Below are 21,770 nucleotides of genomic sequence, written 5' to 3' on the forward strand. Positions count from 1 at the left end.
TATTTTGTTTGTCTGTTTTAATATGCTGTGCACCGCCCTGAGTCCTACGGGAGAAGGGCGGTATATAAATTAAATTATTAAATTATTAAATTAAATATGTGCAGAATGTTTTAAAAATGCACAGCAGTTTCAACCCACATGCTCTGGAAAAATATGACAAGAAGAATTTCAAGGAGCCATTAAGATAACTGTGGGTTATATTTTATATATCCCCACTATATTTTGGAGAAAACTGATATACCCAAATGTGACCTAAAGGAATTTTTGGTCTGTCTCTCATATTTTGTGGAAAAGTTCTATAATAGAGAAGCAATTCATATTCTGCTCCTTTTCTCTGTAAGCCCCCTCCCCCTTCAATCTCTCCATCTCTTTTTTGCATGTATAAATAGTCCAGTGTCTTGTCCCAAAGGTGCTTTTCAAAGGCAACTGGACTTTCTTTCTTTTTTTCCTTGAAAATGAACTAAAAAATAACTAAAGAAACTTCTTGGATGAGAAGAGAAACATCTTCAAGGCAAAAACCAAGTCCAGCTGCCTTTTGGAAAAGCACCTTTGGGACAACCGTGACCTGAATGATTGAAAATCTCCATAGACAAGGCCAGTATTTTGTAGACATAGAAAATGATGATCTACATTAAAGTCAATATTTGAGCTTAAAGTGACCCAAGATGGAAACAAATTTGTGTTCCAGGGATTTGAAGTCAGATTTGAGTGGCATTGTTTTGAATATTCAACTCTTGGGAAATAATCTAATAGAAAATCAGGGAAGTGTGCCCTGTTAGAAGACCTGAAGGATGAGGCCGAGGTGACACTTTTGGAGAAGGTTGTATGTATGGTTGCTAGTAGTCAACTCTGATTTGATGGCATATAATCAGTCAATCAATTATTATTTCCAGATTAATATTACATAAGGTTTAAATAACGTGTAATATAATTTGTGCAAAAGCACTACCAAAGAGCTCTCTTTTTAATACACAGTCTTGGAAGGCACTTGGATCAGAGCAAAAATCACGATCTTGTCACTAATAGGTTCCTCTCCACTATTATAAAAGAATGACTAGTAACTCATAGAAGCCGAGAAAAACAGGTGAAGATCAGAGATTTGAATTAGCCCAGACTTGGAGTAGAGTGGATTCATTTGTGGCTTGCTGTCTCCCAAGTAAATGAACTTGTACTACAAATTGACCTGCTCTGTCTTGGAATTTGGACTTCCCCATGTCCGATACATCCTTCTAATAAATAAACATATTAGAGGTCTTGTTTTCTGATATAGTATGATTTGCTAAAATATTAGTTGGCTGCTTTCTTCTCCTGCTGAAACCTACAAAAATATTTCAAAGGGAGCCAGAAAAGAGAGAACACAGTAAATACAATTTGATTGCCTTTCTCTTCCCAGAGAATAGGTAACTCTGCTGTAGAATTTTTTTGAAAAAACATGCTCTTACTGACATAATCAATCAAGCTCTCCGATTCTTTTCAGTGGAGAGAGCTGTTTCTCAAAGCTCATCAAACTGTTAGTCTATTTATCAATGATGTGTGCTTTATCATACCAAATAAGTCACCAGGAATTCACACACATTCCCTGATGGTTTTGTAAAGGGCAGAACTAGATGGTAGTCCCAGTGGATGTCTTTTCTCCCATGAAAAGCTTGGGAAAGCAGAACTTCCACAAGAGTCTAACAATACTTTGGAAGTGCTAATCATGTGTTATGGGAAACAGGACTTCTCAGCCACATCTGCCTACTAAGTAACTGGGTCCCTGTGGTCTGTCCTGTTTCAAATTGAAACCTCTTGTGGCTTGATTGCCTTGGAGGGTGTGTGTGTGAGTAGTCTGAAAAATCTTGACTTTGTTCCAGTTCCAGTTATAAATGTATATTTGTGTCCTGTGGGGAAACTATACATACTTTGCACATTAATCAAAGAACACCAGTCAGCAGAAGGGCAATCAATTGCAGTACAAAGCAATCCTTTTTTTTTTTTGAAAGAATGTGTTGTACTTCATTGATCTGAAGTGACTTTTTCTTTTTAAGGATAAATCAGCTCTCACAGAAGAGGGCTCACCAATTTACCAATTACATATTGCTTCAGTATAAAATTCCAGACATTTTTCAAATAAATCCTTTTTTTAAGAAAAAATATTCTTCCTTTAGAACAGGGGTGTCAAACTGCCGGCCTGTGGGCCGGTTTCATCTTACCGGAGCTGCGCCCACCTCATTGCCGGCAATGGCGAAAAAGCTCCGATACATTGCGCGATGTCACGTAACGTCGCGAGTTTGACATGTCTGCTTTAGAAGCTGTTCTTTTCTCAGTGCATGGTTTTATGCTCTTTTCTAAATGTTAATTTTCCAAATAGATGAAAGGGATTTCTGCTCTTCAACATTATGACATATTACTTTCAAGCATCTTTTTAACACATGAGATAAAAAGCAATGATCTATACTGGTATTTAATGTAGGCTTGGCCTCACTGATTTGCTCTCTGCTAATTGTTTTGGAAATCCAAAAATGGACAGGAGGAGAGGATTATCTAAGTAATTTGATTACTTTGGAAGGTTTCATTCACAGCCAGCTATGTAAGCCATCAGTTTACATCCAGGGTACCACAAGGAATGAACGTGGGATCAAGATAAATTTTTACGGGCTAAAATTAATCCTGAGGCTCTCCCGGCTTTTGTATACCACATTGTATAAGTACTTGATCCAAACAGCATCATGAATGATTGGTTTTTGAAAAGGATTGGTGGAATAACCAATAGCCAATAAAACATCATGAAGAACAGTAACTAATTTTGATGCCTGATAGATAATAAATGAATAAAATCAGCCCGTGTTCTGTAATAAATGCTATCTTAGAGTCTGAACTATTTCTTCATGGTGGAAAGAGAGGCATAATGGGTCTCAAACATCTTCCATTACAATACTTCTGTGTTTGCAGTGCCTCTGATAACACCCAGTCCAGATTTAGTGTGTCACTTCATCATCAGTAGCAGTAAAATGGCCACCTTCTTTGCTATATTGCCTATATTTTCTTTATTTCTCTTTTGCTTTCTCTTAATCCCTGTTACTTGCTCCTCTTTGTCCAGACAACTCTCAACTTTTCCTCCTTGTTAGAAGAAGTTTTCCCTTCTGCTCACTTGTCTCTGTTTCATGGGGCAAGATGGCAAAGTCTTGAAAATCATTTTGTGTTTTTGCTGTAGTTGTACTTGATTTTTAACAGCCTCAAGATTCTTCTTGTAAATTTACAGTACCTGCATTTGCATTCTTCTGCCTCTAAGGTATCATTTTGTTTTCTTATTTAGATAACTGGCTCCTAGTTGCTCATTTTTACAACAAGCTATTCATCCTAACTCAAACTTTTCTGGACTTATAGTAACTTGGTCTTTTATGGAGCAATTATTAGAAGTCTTCAGGGTTTTTTTTCTATTGTGGATCATTCAGTTGATAGGATGATGGTAGATACCTCTAAAGCTTCGGTTTCTTAACATTATTTCATCCCCTTATGCTTTAGGTGTTTTTAGTCAAGATCTCCATAACAAGAGTGAGAGCCAACTTTGTTCCCCAATTAGTGAGCCTTATGGTGACTGTGCTCTCACCCAATGTGGCTATGCACCCTATAGAGTGGTACAACAATTCTACTCAGGGTACAGATATAAGAAAGATTCTTTGATATTGGAGGCTTTGCCAAACAAATAATGATCTTACATTTATTTGGGGGAGAGAAAGTGTTTTGGTACTTGAAAGAATCATGAACAAAGTCTATTTTGACTGAATGTTTAACAGGTAATGTTTCTGTGGGTTATTTTAAGTAGGATTTTCCCTTTTTCTAAAATGCCTTTTATTTTGCTCAAAAAAAGTTAAAATCTAAAACTCCAACAAATTTTTAAAAATGAAGAAAAAACACAAAGCAAACAAGACATTGAAAAAGGTACCTTAAAAAGAAACCCAACACATATATACATATTATCTCCCCTAATTTAATACTGATTAATACATTACTACGATATTGGTTTCAAAACCCTCGGTTAACAAATGGTTATTATAATCAACTCGTACAAAATTTACCACAGCATCTTCTCCATCCCAAGAGTTAAAAGTAATTCATTCTGGATCGAATATCCTTGTTTGTTTCTTAATACCATCTTTTATCAATTGTTAATTAAATATAATAAATTCAGTCTCCACAATCGATCTATCTTCTCAGTAAAGTCCAGATGAAAGTGGCTTCTGATTAAGTGTCATAAAACCATTCCCCAATATTCTTCAGTCCTCTTAGGAAAAACCAATTTATCACTTCTACTTTCAGATGGGCTTCTGCTAGAAGTAAAAGAATACAGGCTTGAATTTCAGAGAAGGATATGCAGTCGGTTCAGTTGGTTCTACATTTGTACAGTCCATATCTCTTTCCAGACTTTCCAACAAGTCTGCAGCTTTCAAATCACATTCCTTTTGTGAATCTAATTTATTCAGAACTACATGCATCCGAATATTTTCCACACTCATTATCATTTCATCATTTTTTTAAAAAAAGCTTTCAACTAAAAATTATATGTTACCAAAAAGTCTTTTTTTTTGTGGATATCAAATACTCTTCCTTGTCTGTAATCTGATATATAGTTGTTCTATGTAACTTAGCCAGGAAACAAAGAACACTGAAGCAGAAAAAAATAGAAAACATATTTTTGGGATATTTCGGTCCAAGATGAAAATAAAAAATAAATTCCAAATATTATGCAAATTAAAAGAATGCAAAAATCTTGTGAGAGTCAATACAAGGACACGCCCAGTGGTGGGATTCAAATATGTGAACAACTGGTTCTCTGTGTGGATGCCACTTCCGGAAGTCCATTCTGGGCCTGGGCAACAAAAAATTAGCTACCAGTTCTGCCGAAGTGGTGCGAACTGGCTGAATCCCACTACTGGACATGCCATGTTTCCTTACAGGAAAATAAAAGTTCCTCAAAACAACATAAATCAAAAAGAAAAAGAAAAAAACAGCTAATGTCCAGCAGATGGTTAAATAAATCAGCATTCAACCAGCTGGTCAAACTTTAAAGATAAAAAGCAGAGTAAAACAGAAAATTCAAAAAGTGAAGTTAAAACCCAGGTGTGCTTAAGGAAATGAACTGCTGAAAGGAAGATGGATGACCAGTGACTTTCTGATCACTCCCAAAGAAAACTGGAATCTTCAAAACTTCTCTTCCCAGAGGGGTTCACAGCCATCCAAAAGTTGTTGTGGGTCATTTCTAAGTGCTCCCATTCAAATCCATGGAGCCACCACTGCCAGAAAACCACTTTTGGCAACAAAAACAGCAAATCATCAGCAAGAGACAAAATACTTCTTATTGTTCAGCAGCCATCTTGGGGAGGAGTAAAATAGGGCCCAGAAGTATAATTTCCTTCTGTTCTATACAATATGGTATATGTTGACTGCAAGGCTATTGTATGGAATTGAACATAGCTCTCATGGTTAAAATATTGTCACAGCAGTGATGAACGGGATACTTGCTTACATAGCAATTGACATCGCTTGTTAAATTTTAATATTTACTTTTTATTAGACTTTTATCTCACTTTTATTACTGTATATGTAACTCAAGCCGATGAACATGCATAATACTCCTCCCTCCACAATCATGTGAAGTGGGTTCGACTGAAAAAGCATGATCAAAGGTACCCAGTCAGCTTACATGCCTAAAACAGAACTAGAATTCACAGTCTCCTGGTTTCTAGACCAGCACCTTAAACTCTACACCAAACTGATTCTTCCACTTGGAATTTAAAATGAATTTCTTACTTAGTCTGCCTATATAGTTGGGTAATTGTTTCCATGTAGTAACACCTGTGTGCAGTGGTGGGATTCAGCCTATTCACACCACTTCGGCAGAACCAGTAGCTAATTTTTTGTTGCCCAAGCCCAGAATGGACTTCCAGAAGCGGCATCTACACAGAGAACCGGTTGTTCACGTATTTGAATCCCACCACTACCTGTGTGCCTTTGGAAGGGAGGATTCTTATGTTCCTTTGGTATCTTCTGTAGTGTGAAATATTTTTTTTACTCGTACCAAGTTGTCTTGCAGCCATCTGATATAAGATTTTTCTACTGAAACTAAGAATACTCAGTTTTGAATGAAAATAGCCCCATTTCCCTAGAGATAAGAATTTGTGGGCTTCAAGTTGACAATTGACCATCAAGCATCTGGAAGAGACATGTTGTATGGACCATTTTGAAATGGCTTGTGTGTGTTTGTATGTATATATGCATGTGTATTATCCCAAGCTTTTGTTGTCTCACTGTTGATGAAATAAAGGGATTTCTTCCATTTCAGGCAAAATTCACCTGAATACTGAGTTTTTAAATCTGATCTCATCTTCTGAGTTACCTGAAAAAAGGCTGGAGTGGCAATCTGTTTTCCCATTTAGGAAAAAAAATGTCTTGATTGTTTTAGTTACTGATGTTTACCTCTTAGTACAATTAACAAGTAACTATAGAGAAATATGTGTGGGAAAACAAGTGTAAATTCTAGGCAAAACATCTTTTAAAAACTAAAGCCATTTTTATTTTTCTCTATATTGGACAACTATTTTAGTTGACGTGAATAAAAAGATATCTAACTCAAGTCAGATTTATTCTGGAATTTTTTTTAACAATTCTCTCTTTGTTCTTCATTGACTACTTTGATACGAAAGGATTTTATTAATAATATTTCCAGTTCATGTTAAAACCTTTATTTGCTAATGTGGAATCTGCTTTGCTGTGCATGGCACATGATACTGATATGCAAAAGGGAGAATAGAGGCAGGCAGGAATAGCAATAGCAATTGCCCTTAGACTGATATAGTAAATAGTATTGAATTAAAATCTCTAGACTTACATTTTATTACTGCTGGTCCAAAATGTATATGCTGCACATGTTCAAAGTAATGAGAACATTAGCTTTTTTTGTGAAAATACAGTCAAACCTCAGTTCAGTTCATAAAGAATAAAATCATAATTGGATAAAAAAGGATGATTCTGTTTTTGTCCCAAATGCAGGCTTGAAGTAATGCATTTGACTGCAATTTATTTAGGCATTTAGATACTATTTTGACTCAGTTTCTGGAAAAGAGTGAAATGCCTCTGCATGTTTCTTTTTGGATGGAGTAAACATGAAGGCTAAATGGAACAACATAAAGTGCAGCAATTTGCAACTAGTTTTTGAAACGACATCAGCAACTGTCAATGGGGAGCCTCTTGCCATGTCATGTTCTTGTAAGAAGCCAAGCCAAAGTTCATATTATAACAAAGAATGGCTTCACATTGTTCTGTACATAACAGCCTCACCCTTCTGTCTTTAGTTCACTGGAAAACACACAGTGTATGTTGATAAGTAGCACAGCAGTATTTTTAGAGAGTAATCTTATCATTATTTGAGTACAGCAAGACATCAAGAACCTAATCTCTACTTGTTAAATGAAGTTCATTTCAGAGAGGACTATATCTTACATGGTATCCTGTTTAAAAATGATTGGGATAATGAAAATAAAATTTGTTATTTAGTATGCATTGCTTGTTATGTATTAAATATTTCAAAATACAGGAAAGCTGAAACTAAATGGCATGGTAGGTAAATAAGATTGTGGAACAAATCCCCCCCCCCCAGCAATATTAAAATGAGGAATCTTGATCTAGCTTAGCAAAACCATCTCAGTAGAAGCCATCTGGGGAAATGCATGTCTAATTGTGTGGAACTAGATAAAGCAAGATATTAAGGGTCTCTCAGGACCTTGGACAGATCCTTTAGGCAGGTTCCCCTCCCCCTCACACACATACAACTTGGGAAGTTGTCCCAGCGGGATGAAAGGATTTCTAATATGGATGTCTTCTTTTACCTACTTCCTCTGAAAAATGAGCTGTATCTCTTAAAGGTCTAATGGTATATTTTGTACTTAGAATATGTGGCGATGAAGACTGAAGGTCCCAATAGAGCCATGTTCACTTGGCCAAATGATGCCCATGACCAGAAGTCACATTATTATCTGGGGTGAGAATGGAAAATAATCTCCAGAAAACAACAGGAATTAAGTGATTAGATGGGCATGGTCATGAACTTCATCGCAATGAATCATATATTGCTGTAATTCTTAAAGTTTGTTTTTTGGCTTGGATATTAGGGCCAGAATGGGCTTTTATTATATCTGATAAACCTGTGAATATGCAGGGAGAGAAAATGAAAACTAGAAAAAGCAGAGCTGATAGTGGTATTTGGTAGGAAAAACTAAGGTTTTAAAATGTTGATTCTAGGAAAGGTAGAGTTGTGATATTAGCATTTTATTTAATTCATAAACTGTTTTGAGATGACACTGCAGAAGACATCCAGGCAAATGGAATTGACTCTGAATCTTTGCTATATAATTTTTTCTTTATTTTCTGTTACAGGAGCAAGAAGATCCTAACAAGCTTGCTACAAGCTGGCCAGATTATTACATTGATCGCATCAATTCCATGGCAGCAGTAAGTAGACTCTTTACCATCTATAAATTGTTATCTAGATCTTTCTAACTCTGCTTGATCTCTTCATCCACCCTAGTGCTGTTGGAGGGCCTAATTCTTAGGAATAATCCAGCCTCCCCACCTTTCTACATTTTCCTAAATTGTAAATAGTCACAAAGCTTTTAAGCCAATGGTGGAACTACTACCAACTCAAGCATTGCACCAGACTTTCTGTGGCATGTCAAGGACTGTAGTCCAAAAATGTGTTGATCAAAATCTATTTAAGGAGAATTTCAGGAGTTCTAAGGCATGAGGGCTTTAGACTATTTTTTTTGCTCTTTACATCTCCTAAATCATGTAAATGTTTGGCTTTACTTGGAGAAAAGAAGACGCTATGGTTCTCAATCAGCAATTTTGCACGCCATCTCTAAGATCTTAAATTTGTGGAAAGAAATGAAAAATGAAGGTACTAGCTAGGAACTCATTTCTACCCTTCCATATTTTTTTAAAGAGGGCAAAATCAGCATACCTTTATCTCTCTCTATTTTTTTAAACTTAAAAAAGGCTACTTCACTAATCTTTGATAACAGAATAACAGAGTTGAAGGGACCTTGGAGGTCTTCTAGTCCAAATCCCTGCACAAGCAGAAGATCCTATACCATTCCAGGCAAATGGCTGTCTAGTCTCTTGTTGAAAGCTTCCAATGATGGGGCATCCACAACTTCTGAAGGCAACCAGTCCATGGATTAATTGTTCTCACTGTTCAGAAATTTCTCCTTAGTTTTAGGTTCCTTCTCTCCTAATAGTTTCCATCTTGTTTCTTGTCTTGCCTTCTGGTGCTTTGGAGACTAGGTTAACTCCCTCTTCTTTGTGGCAGCCCCTCAAATATTGGAACACTGTTATCATGTCACCCCTAATCCTTCTTTTCAGAACTGCAACTGTTCTTCATATGTTTTAGCCTCCAGCCCCCTAATCATTTTTGTTGCTTTGTTTTGATATAGTTCAAAACTTTCAAACTATCCGGTTATCTTTCTATTCACTGTCTCTTCAATGTATCTAGCTATGGATCTGTGATCCCATGGCCCCACCCTCTTCTGTAGCCACTCACAGGCTATCCTGATAATTTTTTGGCCAGTAGAACAAATAAATAGTTCATGCCTTTGCTGGATTCAATGAGATGCAAGGAAAATAGGAATATTTTGGTAGTTCTTAGGAATTGCTTCTCTTACCTTGTTCTGAAACACATGAAGCATTTGGTGGAATGGATCTTTGTATTTTGGTATACTTATAAACATATGAAATCCTTATTATTGCCATCTTTCTTCCCTCCTTTTTCAGCAATATAAAATGTTGAACAGTTCAGGTCATTTTTCTTTCTGTCTTCAGTAGCCTGAACTTAATAATGCAAGCCCCTTTCCTGTTTTATGAGAAGAAAGAAAAGTTACTTTTACTGTGTTGGTTTTGGAAACTTGTCAGTACTTGTACTCCAAGTTATATTCATTTTGTAGAAAGGTTTGCAAAGGAATGACTGAAGCTACTCTTTAGAACCGTGACTACCCTGAACATATGATGTGTGTATGTCAAAGGCCAACAAGACAGCTGTTATGCATTTAAATTTCATAATTTAGAAATAATTTACTTGGAACATAACAGCTTGATGGAGCAGAAAAGAAAATACATCTTTCAGTACACCTAACTCCACTTTGGATAACTTTCAGTTCAACCCACTTCTATAAACAATGGGGACAAAGAACAGGCAATGCATGGAGGTTAATGTATAGGCAGTTCCTATAAGAATGATGTCAGATGTTTCCACTTTCCTTGTTCAGGTGTCAGAGTCACTGGATGATGAGTTTTGCTGTTTTTTTTTTAAAAAAAACGTACATTTATAAATTAGCTCTAAGTTATTTGATACTGTGGATACATGGCTCTTCCATCTTTAGGGATAAATCCCAAAAGCAAAGCCTGGTAGGAATAAGATTAGTTCCTTAATGGCAGCCACTATTGGAAAGCGATTGTCTGTAAGAGTATTTGGGGTGATTGGTTTTTGCTATGTTTAAATTTCATCTTGACAGAATCCTTAAGAGTTCAGTAACAGTAACTCTAAGGAAAAATAAAATTTCACTATAGCTTGTATTTGCAAAGGGCAGAGGGTACTTGCGAGTGAGCCAAGAGAAGAAAAATAGAAGAAAGTACAGATTAAGATCCTTTTATTTTCTGAAAAGCCTTCCATTGAGATTGGTTTTTTTAAAAAACGTTTTTATTGCTAGCTTTTTAACATTTGGTTTAATTTTTTTACTTTCTTGCTGTGAAAGGCTACCCTCTCTGCTAAGAGAGACAATTAGTTGCTTGGTTCAGTGGACTGAATTTGACTTTCCACAGAGGTCAGTCTCAAAATTTTATTCCACATCTCTGGGCCAGTTGTGTAGCATATGTTACAAAAGTCAAATTGCTTCATTGACTGACTATCCTGAAGTGTAGACTTGTGTTGGAATATCCAACTCTGGATTCTGTAAGCTGCAAACACAAAGTGAGATGAAAAGCTTTGGGGAAAAGAAGTAGGGTATAAAGGGGTATGAATGAAAGAGATTTTTTAATGGGAACTTTATTTGAAAATTTTGTCTTTTGTAACATGCTACTGTCAATGTCTGAGAATATTGGTGTGTTTTTTTTAAAAAAAAATCTTCTTCTTATAGTTATTTAAAATTAACTGCAGGTGAAAAATAAAATAAGCAAAGAAACTATAATCATGCCTATTTGAAATCCAAACTTTCAAAACCAGTGGGGCTTCCTAGAAAGTAGAATCTTTTCTTTCAGCTCTGTTGCTGAAGGTTTTGTTTTCTTGATAGCATCCAAATGGTTTCTCCGACTTAATTGGACAGGTAATGCTTGATTAACCTTGAATTACTCAATAATTTCATCTTTTCTCCTGTTCTGGATTCGTAACTCTTTCTTGGTCTCATCCAAACAGATGCAGACCCTGTATGCTTTTGATGAAGAAGAAACAGAAATGAGGAATAAAATAGTTGAAGACTTGAAAACAGCTCTGCGAACTCAGCCCATGAGGTAGGTCATATATTTTGCTTCCAAGATGCTTCTTAGGGTTAGAACCATCCATCATGGAAAAAATGTAAGATACAAGATAATCCCTTCCCTTGTTCTCAAAATACCATGTAGAGAACAGCAGGCTAATTGAAGTTACATTTTATTTTCTATTGGTATAATGTTTTAGAATAAGCTTAGAGAGCAAAATCTATCTGCACCACTTTTTTCCTTTAAGTATATGTAAGCTTACATCTCAAACAATTCTACAGTTAGATCTTCTTTGTCACCTTCCACCTGAACCATATTGGATATTGGAAACTTTTTTTCTTCTCTCTAGATTTTTTTTCCACCCAGAAATTCTTCTGCTTTTCTGATAATCTACCTGATGCTTTCTTATGTTAATGCTATACATCATCTTTCCACACATTGCTTAAATCTCTTGCCAAAGTCATCTGGGCTTAAAGCCTTTCAGGATTTCAGGATAATTTGTGAAATGCTGAGCTTCTAATATATACTAACCAACATTGAAAATAATTTCCCACAAATCCTTGGCTTGTTTTAGTTTGGCATATGCAGGCACCTGTCTGTCTGTTCATTCATCCATCTGGGGGCTTTGGGGAATGGCAGGGAGGAGAGGAGAAAAATGAAATGAGAGAAATAGAAGGACAATGTGGGAAGTTTGTACATTGAGGTTGCTATAATCTGAACTCCTGTTAAATTCCATTTGTGCAGGCTATGAACACTTATTGCACAGGATAAATCTCATCCAGTAGAATCTTGAATTGCGAAGCATAAAATATTAGGCAATCTGCTTTTAGTTTTCTGCATTAATCACTAGAGTTGCACAGAGATTTGTAGTCAAATAAAACAATTGCTCTTCATTTTGGTTCAGTACTTCCATGATAGAATCTTTCTGTATATCAGAGATGGAGAAGTCACAGAAGACATAACCAAACATGCTTTCTTCTGTTGCTAATGTAAGGTTTTTGAAAATATGGTACGGTACTTATTAATCAGCCTCATCAACCTTTTTTGTCCCAATTTCATAATATGCAGTGGATAGTGTGGACAATTTTTCTACTTGCCATGCTAAAATGTACGTGTATACTATATATAGTTTCCTATCATCCTTTTCCATCATGCCAGAAAAGACATTACTAATAGGACAGGCTTTTTTTCTGAAACCTTTCGGAGTTCATTTGGAATTTTTTCCAGATAAGTCCAGCATTACTTTGGCTAAAGACATCTGACAGCAGGCATTTATTTCCTTTGTTTATAACAGCTGTAATGAGTGTCAGCAGCAGCAGCCACAAAGTATCACATAAAGTCTTTGCTTCTAAATTGCTGGCTGCAGCCCTGAGGGCTTATCCTTTTTTTTCTTTCTTTCTTTTTTAGCAATCGCCAAGCCAAATTTCAAGTTAAGTCTCATAGCTCAACTGATTCCAGAGACTCAGTTTGCTTATTGCAGGATTGACTCTATGCCAACAGTCATTACCTAAGCCAGTTCAGTCTTTAATGGAAAATAGAGGTACTTGTGGCTCTATCCAGTCCTCTTTGATAAAAAGTCCCTCAGGATACTGGTCTTGGAACCAAAAAAGGATGGTTGTTGTTTTGTAATGCCAGTTCAAAAGCCTTATAATCACATCTCTGGCTGAACCTGGAGCAATAAACTTGCTTTAGTGTTCATATATGAATATCTTACAAAATGTAATATGTTTATGGCATAAACTCACCCATAAAGTTAATTTTATGAAGTGTTTATGTAGCTTGCTAGCTGATTCCATTGTAATTAGGTTTGTATCGTTCTTTGCCAAAGAGAAGTCAAACTTTGCACTTTGGACACCTCATTTGTAGCTCAGAAATAATGACAACATATTAAACATCTGCAGAATCTCTCCTGTTTACAACATCAGCCTTGGACATCAGTGGTAGAAAACCTAATATAAAGGGAGGAGGTAAACTTCCTGTATATCTCATACAAGCTTTTCAACTGACTTAGCTGCTGAATTTTGAATTTACTCAAAATATTTCCAAAGCGTTTCTACATTTGATCCAGAGATGTTCTTGACACTATGGCTGTGTATGTCTTCACTTTGCTTCATCCAAAATCCAATGCAAATTAGCTAAATAAACAGTGCCATACAGAGAGAGAAAAGGTTACACCATCCCTACTTAATCTAGTAAGAATTATGATCCAAATTATCTCTGCCTTAGTGCCTTGTTGTGCCTTGAGGTAGAAAGTCACAGCTTTTCAAGGGACTTTGCTACTCGTCAAGACAAATCACTTATAACTGTTGATTGTACTTGTTCGTTTTTATTTGATTCAGTGATGTCTCTAAAGTAAGAAGAAACTTGGGCATGCAAGTAACTGGCCATATTCTAGAAATAATATGAGGGATTCTCCTGTGTATTTAGTGAAATTCCACTGTTCTTTCGGATGGTGGTTACATGGTGGTTACAAGAGGCACCATATTAATTGAACAGCCTTTTTTTCCTTTGTAAGAAAAGTTTGAGGTCCAACTTGAACTCAGATGTGTTTCTGTAAAGTGATTGGATCCTTTGCTTTGAAAAGTACATTGTTTTTTACAATAAAGTTGATTTGTAATAGTAGCCATTGCACATATCTCCAAGTCTGGTACCACTGAACTGTAGAAATGGTTTAGCAATTAGAGCCAATTCAGCAATTACAAAGCATTCAGTCACACTGCTTAGGGAAGACCTGACAATAACATGTAAGAAACAATTGGAAGAAAGTGAAGATTTCCTTGTGAGTCGGTTTTAACCATCAGCAACTATGATTATAAAAATATCAGTTTTGAAACACAACAGAAAATTTGTAGTACAGCTTCTGTTAACCATCAGTTACCTTGGCAAGTCAGGATGTTGTTGAAAAGAAAAAGTTCTAAATAGAATAGGGAGAACTTAGCTGTATCTTTGTTAAAGAGTGAGCAAAATGGAAAAGTATCAAGAAAACTTGTTTTCTTTTAGCCAAGAAATACTTCCATCAACTAGCTGATTAAAAAAAAGTCATTGGAAAATGTGTGTTTTATTTTAGCATGCCTTTGTATTCTTATTCTTCTGATGACCTCTGGTAGATAGAGCCTATTTCAATCCATATTTTAGGTGGGATATAAGACCAGGATTTTTCAATGGTGAACATGTTCCTTGATCATAATATCTGAAGTAAAAATGGAATGGAATAGCAGCTGCCAGTTAGGTTTAAGGCATGCAGGGCAATTATGTGATAGGAATGAAACTCAGAAAAACAATTATGTTGTCAATGCTGCTAACATCGGATGTTCTTGCTTTGACAACAGATGGAAATGTAGCCATCTTTTCTCTATCACTTTTAGAGTTCGTTGATGCTGGGAGGGGAAATGTGGATGAGAGTCCAGCTAGTCATAACAATAATAACTCAGCCGTGGGAACCCAAGGTTATTAGGTCCAGAGTTGATAGAAATTTGGCGGGCAGGAAAGATGGGGAGAAAGCCCATGCTTCAAGTTAATTGGGGAATGTGATTTATGACTGTTAATTGGAGGAGGGAATTGCACTTTGCTACTTTGTGCCAGGGGGAGGGGAATTCAGTTTTTGGCTTCAACTATGCAGTGCCGATACTTTGTTTCACGAATAAAAGATTATTTAAGGAAAACAATGCCTCGAAGTTCTTTTGAAGAGATTCATCTGTCGGAACTATGACATCTGTAGGACATTTTTAAATCCTGTGTCCATAAAGAGCAGGTGTTTTTCCAAATAAGGCCTGCTTCTGGATTAAATAACTTCAGTCTACAGATTGGGGTGTCTCAAAATTGGACAACAAGGTTTTTTTTCCCTTGCCCATAGAAAATCAAGATGTCATAGAAAATGCTATATTAAAATCTCTTTCTTGACATGTTTGTTTTTCATGTATCCATTGCATGAAGGTACATTCAACTGCCCCACCCATATATTGAAAATTCTATTGTTTGGGGAAAACCCTCACATTTTTTTGATTTATAGAATTTCTTCTCCATGTTCTCATCTTTAAAACCTATATCAAAATTAACACAGTGGATTTGTCTTATTCTATAGCAGAAAGTGCATAAACTTTGTTAGACTAGAGTTTCATTGTGAATAGTATGCTGGTGGCTGTATTCCAAGAAATGGATAGGAGTAAGCAAAAACTAAATATGTTTTTATCTAAGCTAAACATAAATTTAATTTCAAGACTCATGCTTGACTACAGTTGTTGAATCAACTATAGGTGTCATTTGTTGGACTAGGAGCAGCATTGTTCAAATTGCAATGGTTGGGTTCACAAAACAGAGCAAAAGTTAAAAAAAAAACTTAGGACCCAGATTGGATCCTAAAAAAAATCTGTATGATGACTTGCCAAAATATGCAAATGTTTTTAGAGCATGTAGAATAATTGTAATGTATAGAAATATCCAAGCTAAGTGCTTCAATCAATTAAAGTCTTACGGTTTTCTAGAAGAAAAATAAGAACAAAACACATCCTTAGAGGGAGAATCAGTGGTTTTCCAGGAATTGCAGAAATAATAACTCCCAAGTGGGCACGTTGCCTATTGCGTTTTCAAGGACTGAAGGTTTTCTGGATGAGACCCAAGAAGGTAACACCAAATGCCACTGTTGTGTGTCCTCTCCTTTGAAGCAGGTGGGAATGTTGTCCTGCAAAGTAGTTTTGAAAGAATGCTTTGCTTAGGGCATTGAAGCCAGGTCCCCTTTGAAAGGTTTACTAGATGGGAAAGAAAACCATTCTATCATAACTTTTTCTTGGCTGTGTTAAGTTTTCCTCAAATAGATTTTTCTCCTCTCTGAAAAGCACTGAGTGATGTTTTTCCTCATCTGAAACCCATCCATAGGTGAAAAACAGCAAAGAAATGTTAAGATGAAAATGTTAGTTAAGTGCCAAGACTATAAGTCACACAAAGCAACAGTTACCTTTTTGGGAAATGAGAAATGCAATCCTGGAACTTGAAAGCCAAAACAAACAATAGAGAAGCAAATCATTGCCATCTTCACGCTTTTTCATTGCTTATGCCAATGAAGGTTGGAAAGAATGCTATCCCAAAGTGAATTTCATATCCTGGCCATTTAATGCATTTTCTGTCTAACCATTTGTGGTATGTGTTTGCTCTTAAGTTGTGTTTGTTCGCAAAGACTAATTTTAAAATTTAGGCTTGAACAGGTATCAAACCTCAAACTGAATCTCTTGATATTCTCTGTAAGGTTTTGATTTTCTCCAGACCTTCAACTAGTGAGATAAAGTTACTAAAGAGATAAGCTACATAAGGAATCTGCCCCAAATATTACATAGTTTCTCTGATTCCCCTTTACAAATGAAATATAGTTATTCCAGATTTCTATTGTTGGATATATTTTATGTGTATGCATTGGAAGCTCAAGTAAAATTTATAAACAATATTGTTTTATGGCCTTCTCTTAAATAAATACTGCAAAGTGATCTGATATTGGGAGCCACACGATTTGTGCCAAATTTTAAAACTCCAAATATATGAAGCAGACCTGCATATTTGCACAGTTATGGTTGTTTCATGGAAATTGTATTGGTACCATCTTAGATTTGAATTTTTTTGTTCTGCTGCAGGCCATTTAAAATGTGCCTCTCGGTACCATTTTTTTTTTTTGCAATTCATTTATGTTTTATTTATTCCAAGGCTAAGGATTTATAGACTACTTTAGACTATAAGAGATATATTGTCAGTTGCACAAATTTGAATTTGACAAGGCATATTTGTTGAGTTTTTGTGCTGGTACAACGAACATTGCTTCTCAACTTGCCAACAAGCTTGGGAGGGGGGAGAAGTTTGGAATGCAGACTTCAAAGATTAAAAAAGCACACCGTGGGAACCAAGGACAATTGCCAGGTTTCTGGCTGAGCCTAGAGGTGCTTCTCACAACAATATTTTTCAACTTGATTGGGCAACATGATTTGACCCAGAGGGAGGAGGAAGAAGTCAATGCTTTTACTATAGTGATTTGGGTGGGGTCTTGCCAAAGCTGGTTTTACTTTCATATGTGCCGATATGGTGTATTCAATAACGTTTTGCATTAAGAGCCCAAAAAGTCTGGAAGATGTTTGCCTGGTTGGGTTCGCTTGACATTTTGATTTTTATCATCTTAAACTGGATGGTCCATTGTTGGAAGTTTCAAAAAAAGATTGGACAACCATTTGTCTGGGATGGTATAAGGACTGCTGGGACTTGGGCAGGGGCTTGGACTAGAAGACCTCCAAGGTCCCTTCCAGCCCTGTGATTCTATGATTTTAAAGTCTTCCATTTTTGCATCCCGTACCACAAATTTAATTGTACACTATACCAACAAAAATGTTTTTGCTCAAACTGTTTTTTGATTGTGTGTTGCAGAAACTTTCAGCAGGGATTCCTTTCCCAGATTATTAACTCCTTTCTCGTAAGTCTGTATAAAGTGGCCATGCCTTATCTCGTCTTGTTTAAGTACACTGAAGCAGCTCCTTCAAGTAGCAGTGGCAAATGAAAGCTCAGCCATTCAGTTCCACGAGTGGTATAGCCATCTCTCCATCAGTAGCAAGTATCATGAGGTTGGGTTTCATGGCTATCCATGTTCTTAAATCTATATAGTATTACTGTATAATGATGCAGGAAAATATTACACATTGCAAACAGTGAAACAGAAAAAATGAAATCTTGAAAGATCAGGATTGCTAAAGTTTCCATTTGTTGTAGGGTATGGAACAAATTTAAATACTGCTTGTGTTTTTAAAAGTATTTATAAGAGAGAGGGAGACAGAGAGAGGGAGAGAGATTGTGTGTGTGTGTGTGTGTGTGTGTGTGTATTCCAGAGAGTTCTAGGGGGCTTACAATAAATCAAAGTAAAATATACATCATTTTAAATTATAGAAACAGAAAACAGATGATAGCAGGAGGGAAAACAGAGTAGCAAACAAATATTTTTCAATAGCATATGATAAAAAATAGCATGTGATAAAAACAGTAAAGAGGATTACAACTAAAGGCCTTCCTAAAAATAGGCCATCACCAGTTTCTGGAAGATTGTTGGTGAACAAATGTGTCTCCCAAGAAGAATTCTAAAATGTTTATACAACTATTCAAAAATCTCTCTCAGGCAAAGTAGGAATTCACAGGAGACTTAGAACTTGCAAGGGAAATCTTGATATGCAGGGCAGATTCATTTTGGAGAAACTAGTCCTTCACACATCATGATGCTACCTTTTCAGATTCTGTGCATAACTGCCTATGGAGCTTGAGGCTTTCCTCTCCCTCGCAAATTGTCAAATATACCTGAAATTTCAGCATTCCTGTATGGTATATTTAAGATGCAAGAATGAATTGGGGAACTTTTGGGATGTAGCCATCTTGCAGGGTTTGAACCATTTTAAAAAGATATTATTTTAATATAATGTCGAAGTGTTAAGAAGGCTGTTTGGGGGATCAGTGGACTCTCTGACTCTCGTGATATCATTTAACCCCAAGAAGTGCACCATCAGCATCTGTCATCTTGAATTTTTTGAGTTGTACCTGGAAACAAATTAGAAGCCAGTACACTTGAATAAAAGAAGGTGCCTTGTTTCCAGACAGATATTTTAAGTGTCAATGAGTAATTTTCTCTTATTTTCTCTTGTCTGTATATCCTATGAGTAGTATGATTTTTTTTTTCACTTTTCCACTTTATTAGGTACATAGTATGGTTGGAGAAATGCCTATTTTAAATTCTTGAGCTACATTCATAGGTAACTGTTTGTATAATTTCACGATTGCAATAGCCATATTTCTAACTGAGATCTCAGGGAATACTGGCTAGTTTAAAAGAAAGATCCAAATATAGACTTTTCCCTTGGGTTTGACTATTGAGGACATAATCATTTTTTTATTTGTAAAGAAGCGTATTCTAAAGAGAATTTTCAGCCAGTGGCAACTTTATAAATTTAATAGCCTCATAAATAAGTAAAATATAACAATATGTAAATAGTGGGCAATGGTATTTTATCTATTTTAGTAGATGACGTGCAGTTTAAAATCAATTTAGTACATGTTTTTAATTTTCATTTTTTGTTGACAGAAAACTGAACTTTAGGTAATATATAAAATATACTGGGCATTCTTTGATTTTCATGCCTCAGCAAAGAAAAACAAAATCAAATAGTTTGTCGGGCTTGAGTCCATCAGTATTTCAGCCAAACAACTGACTAACAGTGAGGATAGTATATTAGTTATTTTCTGGTATAGAAAGAGGATGCTTGTATAGGAGAAAAGGCGCATGCTCTTAATAAGGTGAAATGGCTTTGGGAAGAGGATAGCAAGTATCGCTCAAACATTTATCCTTGTGGAAATTGTTTTGTTTAGGTCAAGTGAGTCATTACTTTTTCAAAAGATGTTATTTCAAGTCCTTTAAATGTGTTGTGTTGGATCCATAATGCAATGTCTCTTTGTAGAAGAAAGCAGAAGGTGCTGAACAAATTTTATTCCACATACACATCTGCCTTTAAAAGGGCAAATGTAAAAAAAGTTTATTCAGATCCTCAGCTATGTACACTTTAGAGTTTTCCAAATTAAGAGAAAAGGCAATTTTATTACTCTGACACCATTTATGCAAAGTGCCTTAATTGTCTTTTTCTTTCCTATCTCTGGACAGATTTGTAGTAAGATTTATTGAGCTGGATGGCCTGAGCTGCTTGCTGAACTTTTTGAAGTCTATGGACTATGAAACCTCTGAAAGTCGTATACACACATCCGTTATAGGATGCATCAAGGCTCTGATGAACAACTCCCAAGGACGAGCCCATGTTCTAGCCCACCCGGAAAGCATCAATATAATTTCGCAAAGCTTACGGACTGAGAACATCAAAACCAAGATTGCTGTGCTGGAGATCCTTGGGGCTGTTTGCTTAGTACCAGGAGGCCACAAAAAAGTTCTGCAGGCCATGCTCCATTACCAGGTCTACGCAGCGGAGAGAACAAGATTCCAGGTAAAAATGATGAATTGAGCAAAATGACCTGTAGAGCTGGTTCTCTGCATAAAACAGGATGAGCATTACTCTTTTCCCAATCAACTAAAATGGGGCATGCCTACTTGGAATGCGTTTCAGTAATTGATACTGACCAAGTCTAGGGTCTTCTCTGCATTATTTTGTTTAATAGCTTAATAACTTTAATAATATTTGTTCCATATCTTTACTACTCAAGAGAATTATTTCACCTAGTTTATGAAATCAATAATACATGAATTCCTCACTGTGAGAATTATGATACAGCGCGCTGAGCTAGAGGCAAAAGAGTGGCTAGCATAAAATGGTCAATCGTGTACCAATTGTTTTTCAGGAAAAAGGAAAGGAAGTAAAACTACTGAAGCTTCCCTTCCCCTCTCCTTTCTAGGCTTTTTACACCAATTCAACTTTTATCTTTTCTGAATAGATAGACAGCTATCTACCTTTTCTATCTTTTCCTAGAATAAAAATGGGGCCGAGAGGTGTTTTTGTAAATCAAAGTGATGCCACAAGTTTTGTGACTTAGTAGCTTTCCAAGTATTTATTGACTGGCTGAAATAATCTCAAAATATATAATCGGGCAGGGCTGTGAGCCCATGGCACCCTGCTGACTGCATTTGTCCTAATACTTCTTTTAGCAGTAATATTTACTAATATTACAAAATTATGAAGTCAGGTTTTCCCTGATATAAGTTTGTGTACTTCAAATTGCTTAGGAAGACTACGTGGACTGAAATAAGTACCTGAATATGTGAACCAAATGTGGAGAAGTAGTAACAGAACAATTCATAGGATGCCTCATAGCCTGAATGTTGAATGCTGAGTATATTTACTTAATTTGCTTTGTTTTTGGAAATACTGTCATGATACTCAGAAAACTGAGTCTAGATGTTGTGGTTAGAATTCTGCAATTACGGGTGTGCAATACTTGGATTGAAAGCAGGAAGAGGATTTTGGATCCGGTGTGGAAGAACTCAGTGTAGTGGCCAGGAGCTCCTGAAAGAAACTTTTTCTTTTTCTACAGTTCATTATGATAATATACTTTTCAGTTAAGGAGGCCTTAAGGAATTACATAGACTATGCATCATTTCTCTGTCACTTCCTTAATTCAGGCATCTATTTTCCTAGAGTTGTTTAAAGAACCAGTGACAGGTACAGGAAATGTGCTCATGCCAGATCCAAAGCATATTTCCTCCTACAGATCCAAATATTGAATATCTCTGTTTGTGATATAGCAGAGTACATGTATGTCAAAGT

General features: G+C 36.1%; 1 protein-coding gene across 1 annotated transcript in view; it reads left to right on the forward strand.

Moving 5' to 3' along the window:
• Window positions 1-21,770, forward strand: part of DAAM2 (dishevelled associated activator of morphogenesis 2) — a 124,509-nt gene that overhangs the window by 36,689 nt on the left and 66,050 nt on the right. Inside the window, exons 3-5 of the mRNA XM_015819626.1 lie at window positions 8,413-8,487; window positions 11,438-11,532; window positions 20,162-20,495. Of these exons, the coding sequence (XP_015675112.1) occupies window positions 8,413-8,487; window positions 11,438-11,532; window positions 20,162-20,495 (504 nt within the window). The remainder of the gene's footprint in view (window positions 1-8,412; window positions 8,488-11,437; window positions 11,533-20,161; window positions 20,496-21,770) is intronic.

Source organism: Protobothrops mucrosquamatus, unplaced genomic scaffold, assembly GCF_001527695.2.
Source record: "Protobothrops mucrosquamatus isolate PMUCROS unplaced genomic scaffold, P.Mucros_1.0 scaffold960, whole genome shotgun sequence".
NCBI lineage: Eukaryota > Metazoa > Chordata > Lepidosauria > Squamata > Viperidae > Protobothrops > Protobothrops mucrosquamatus.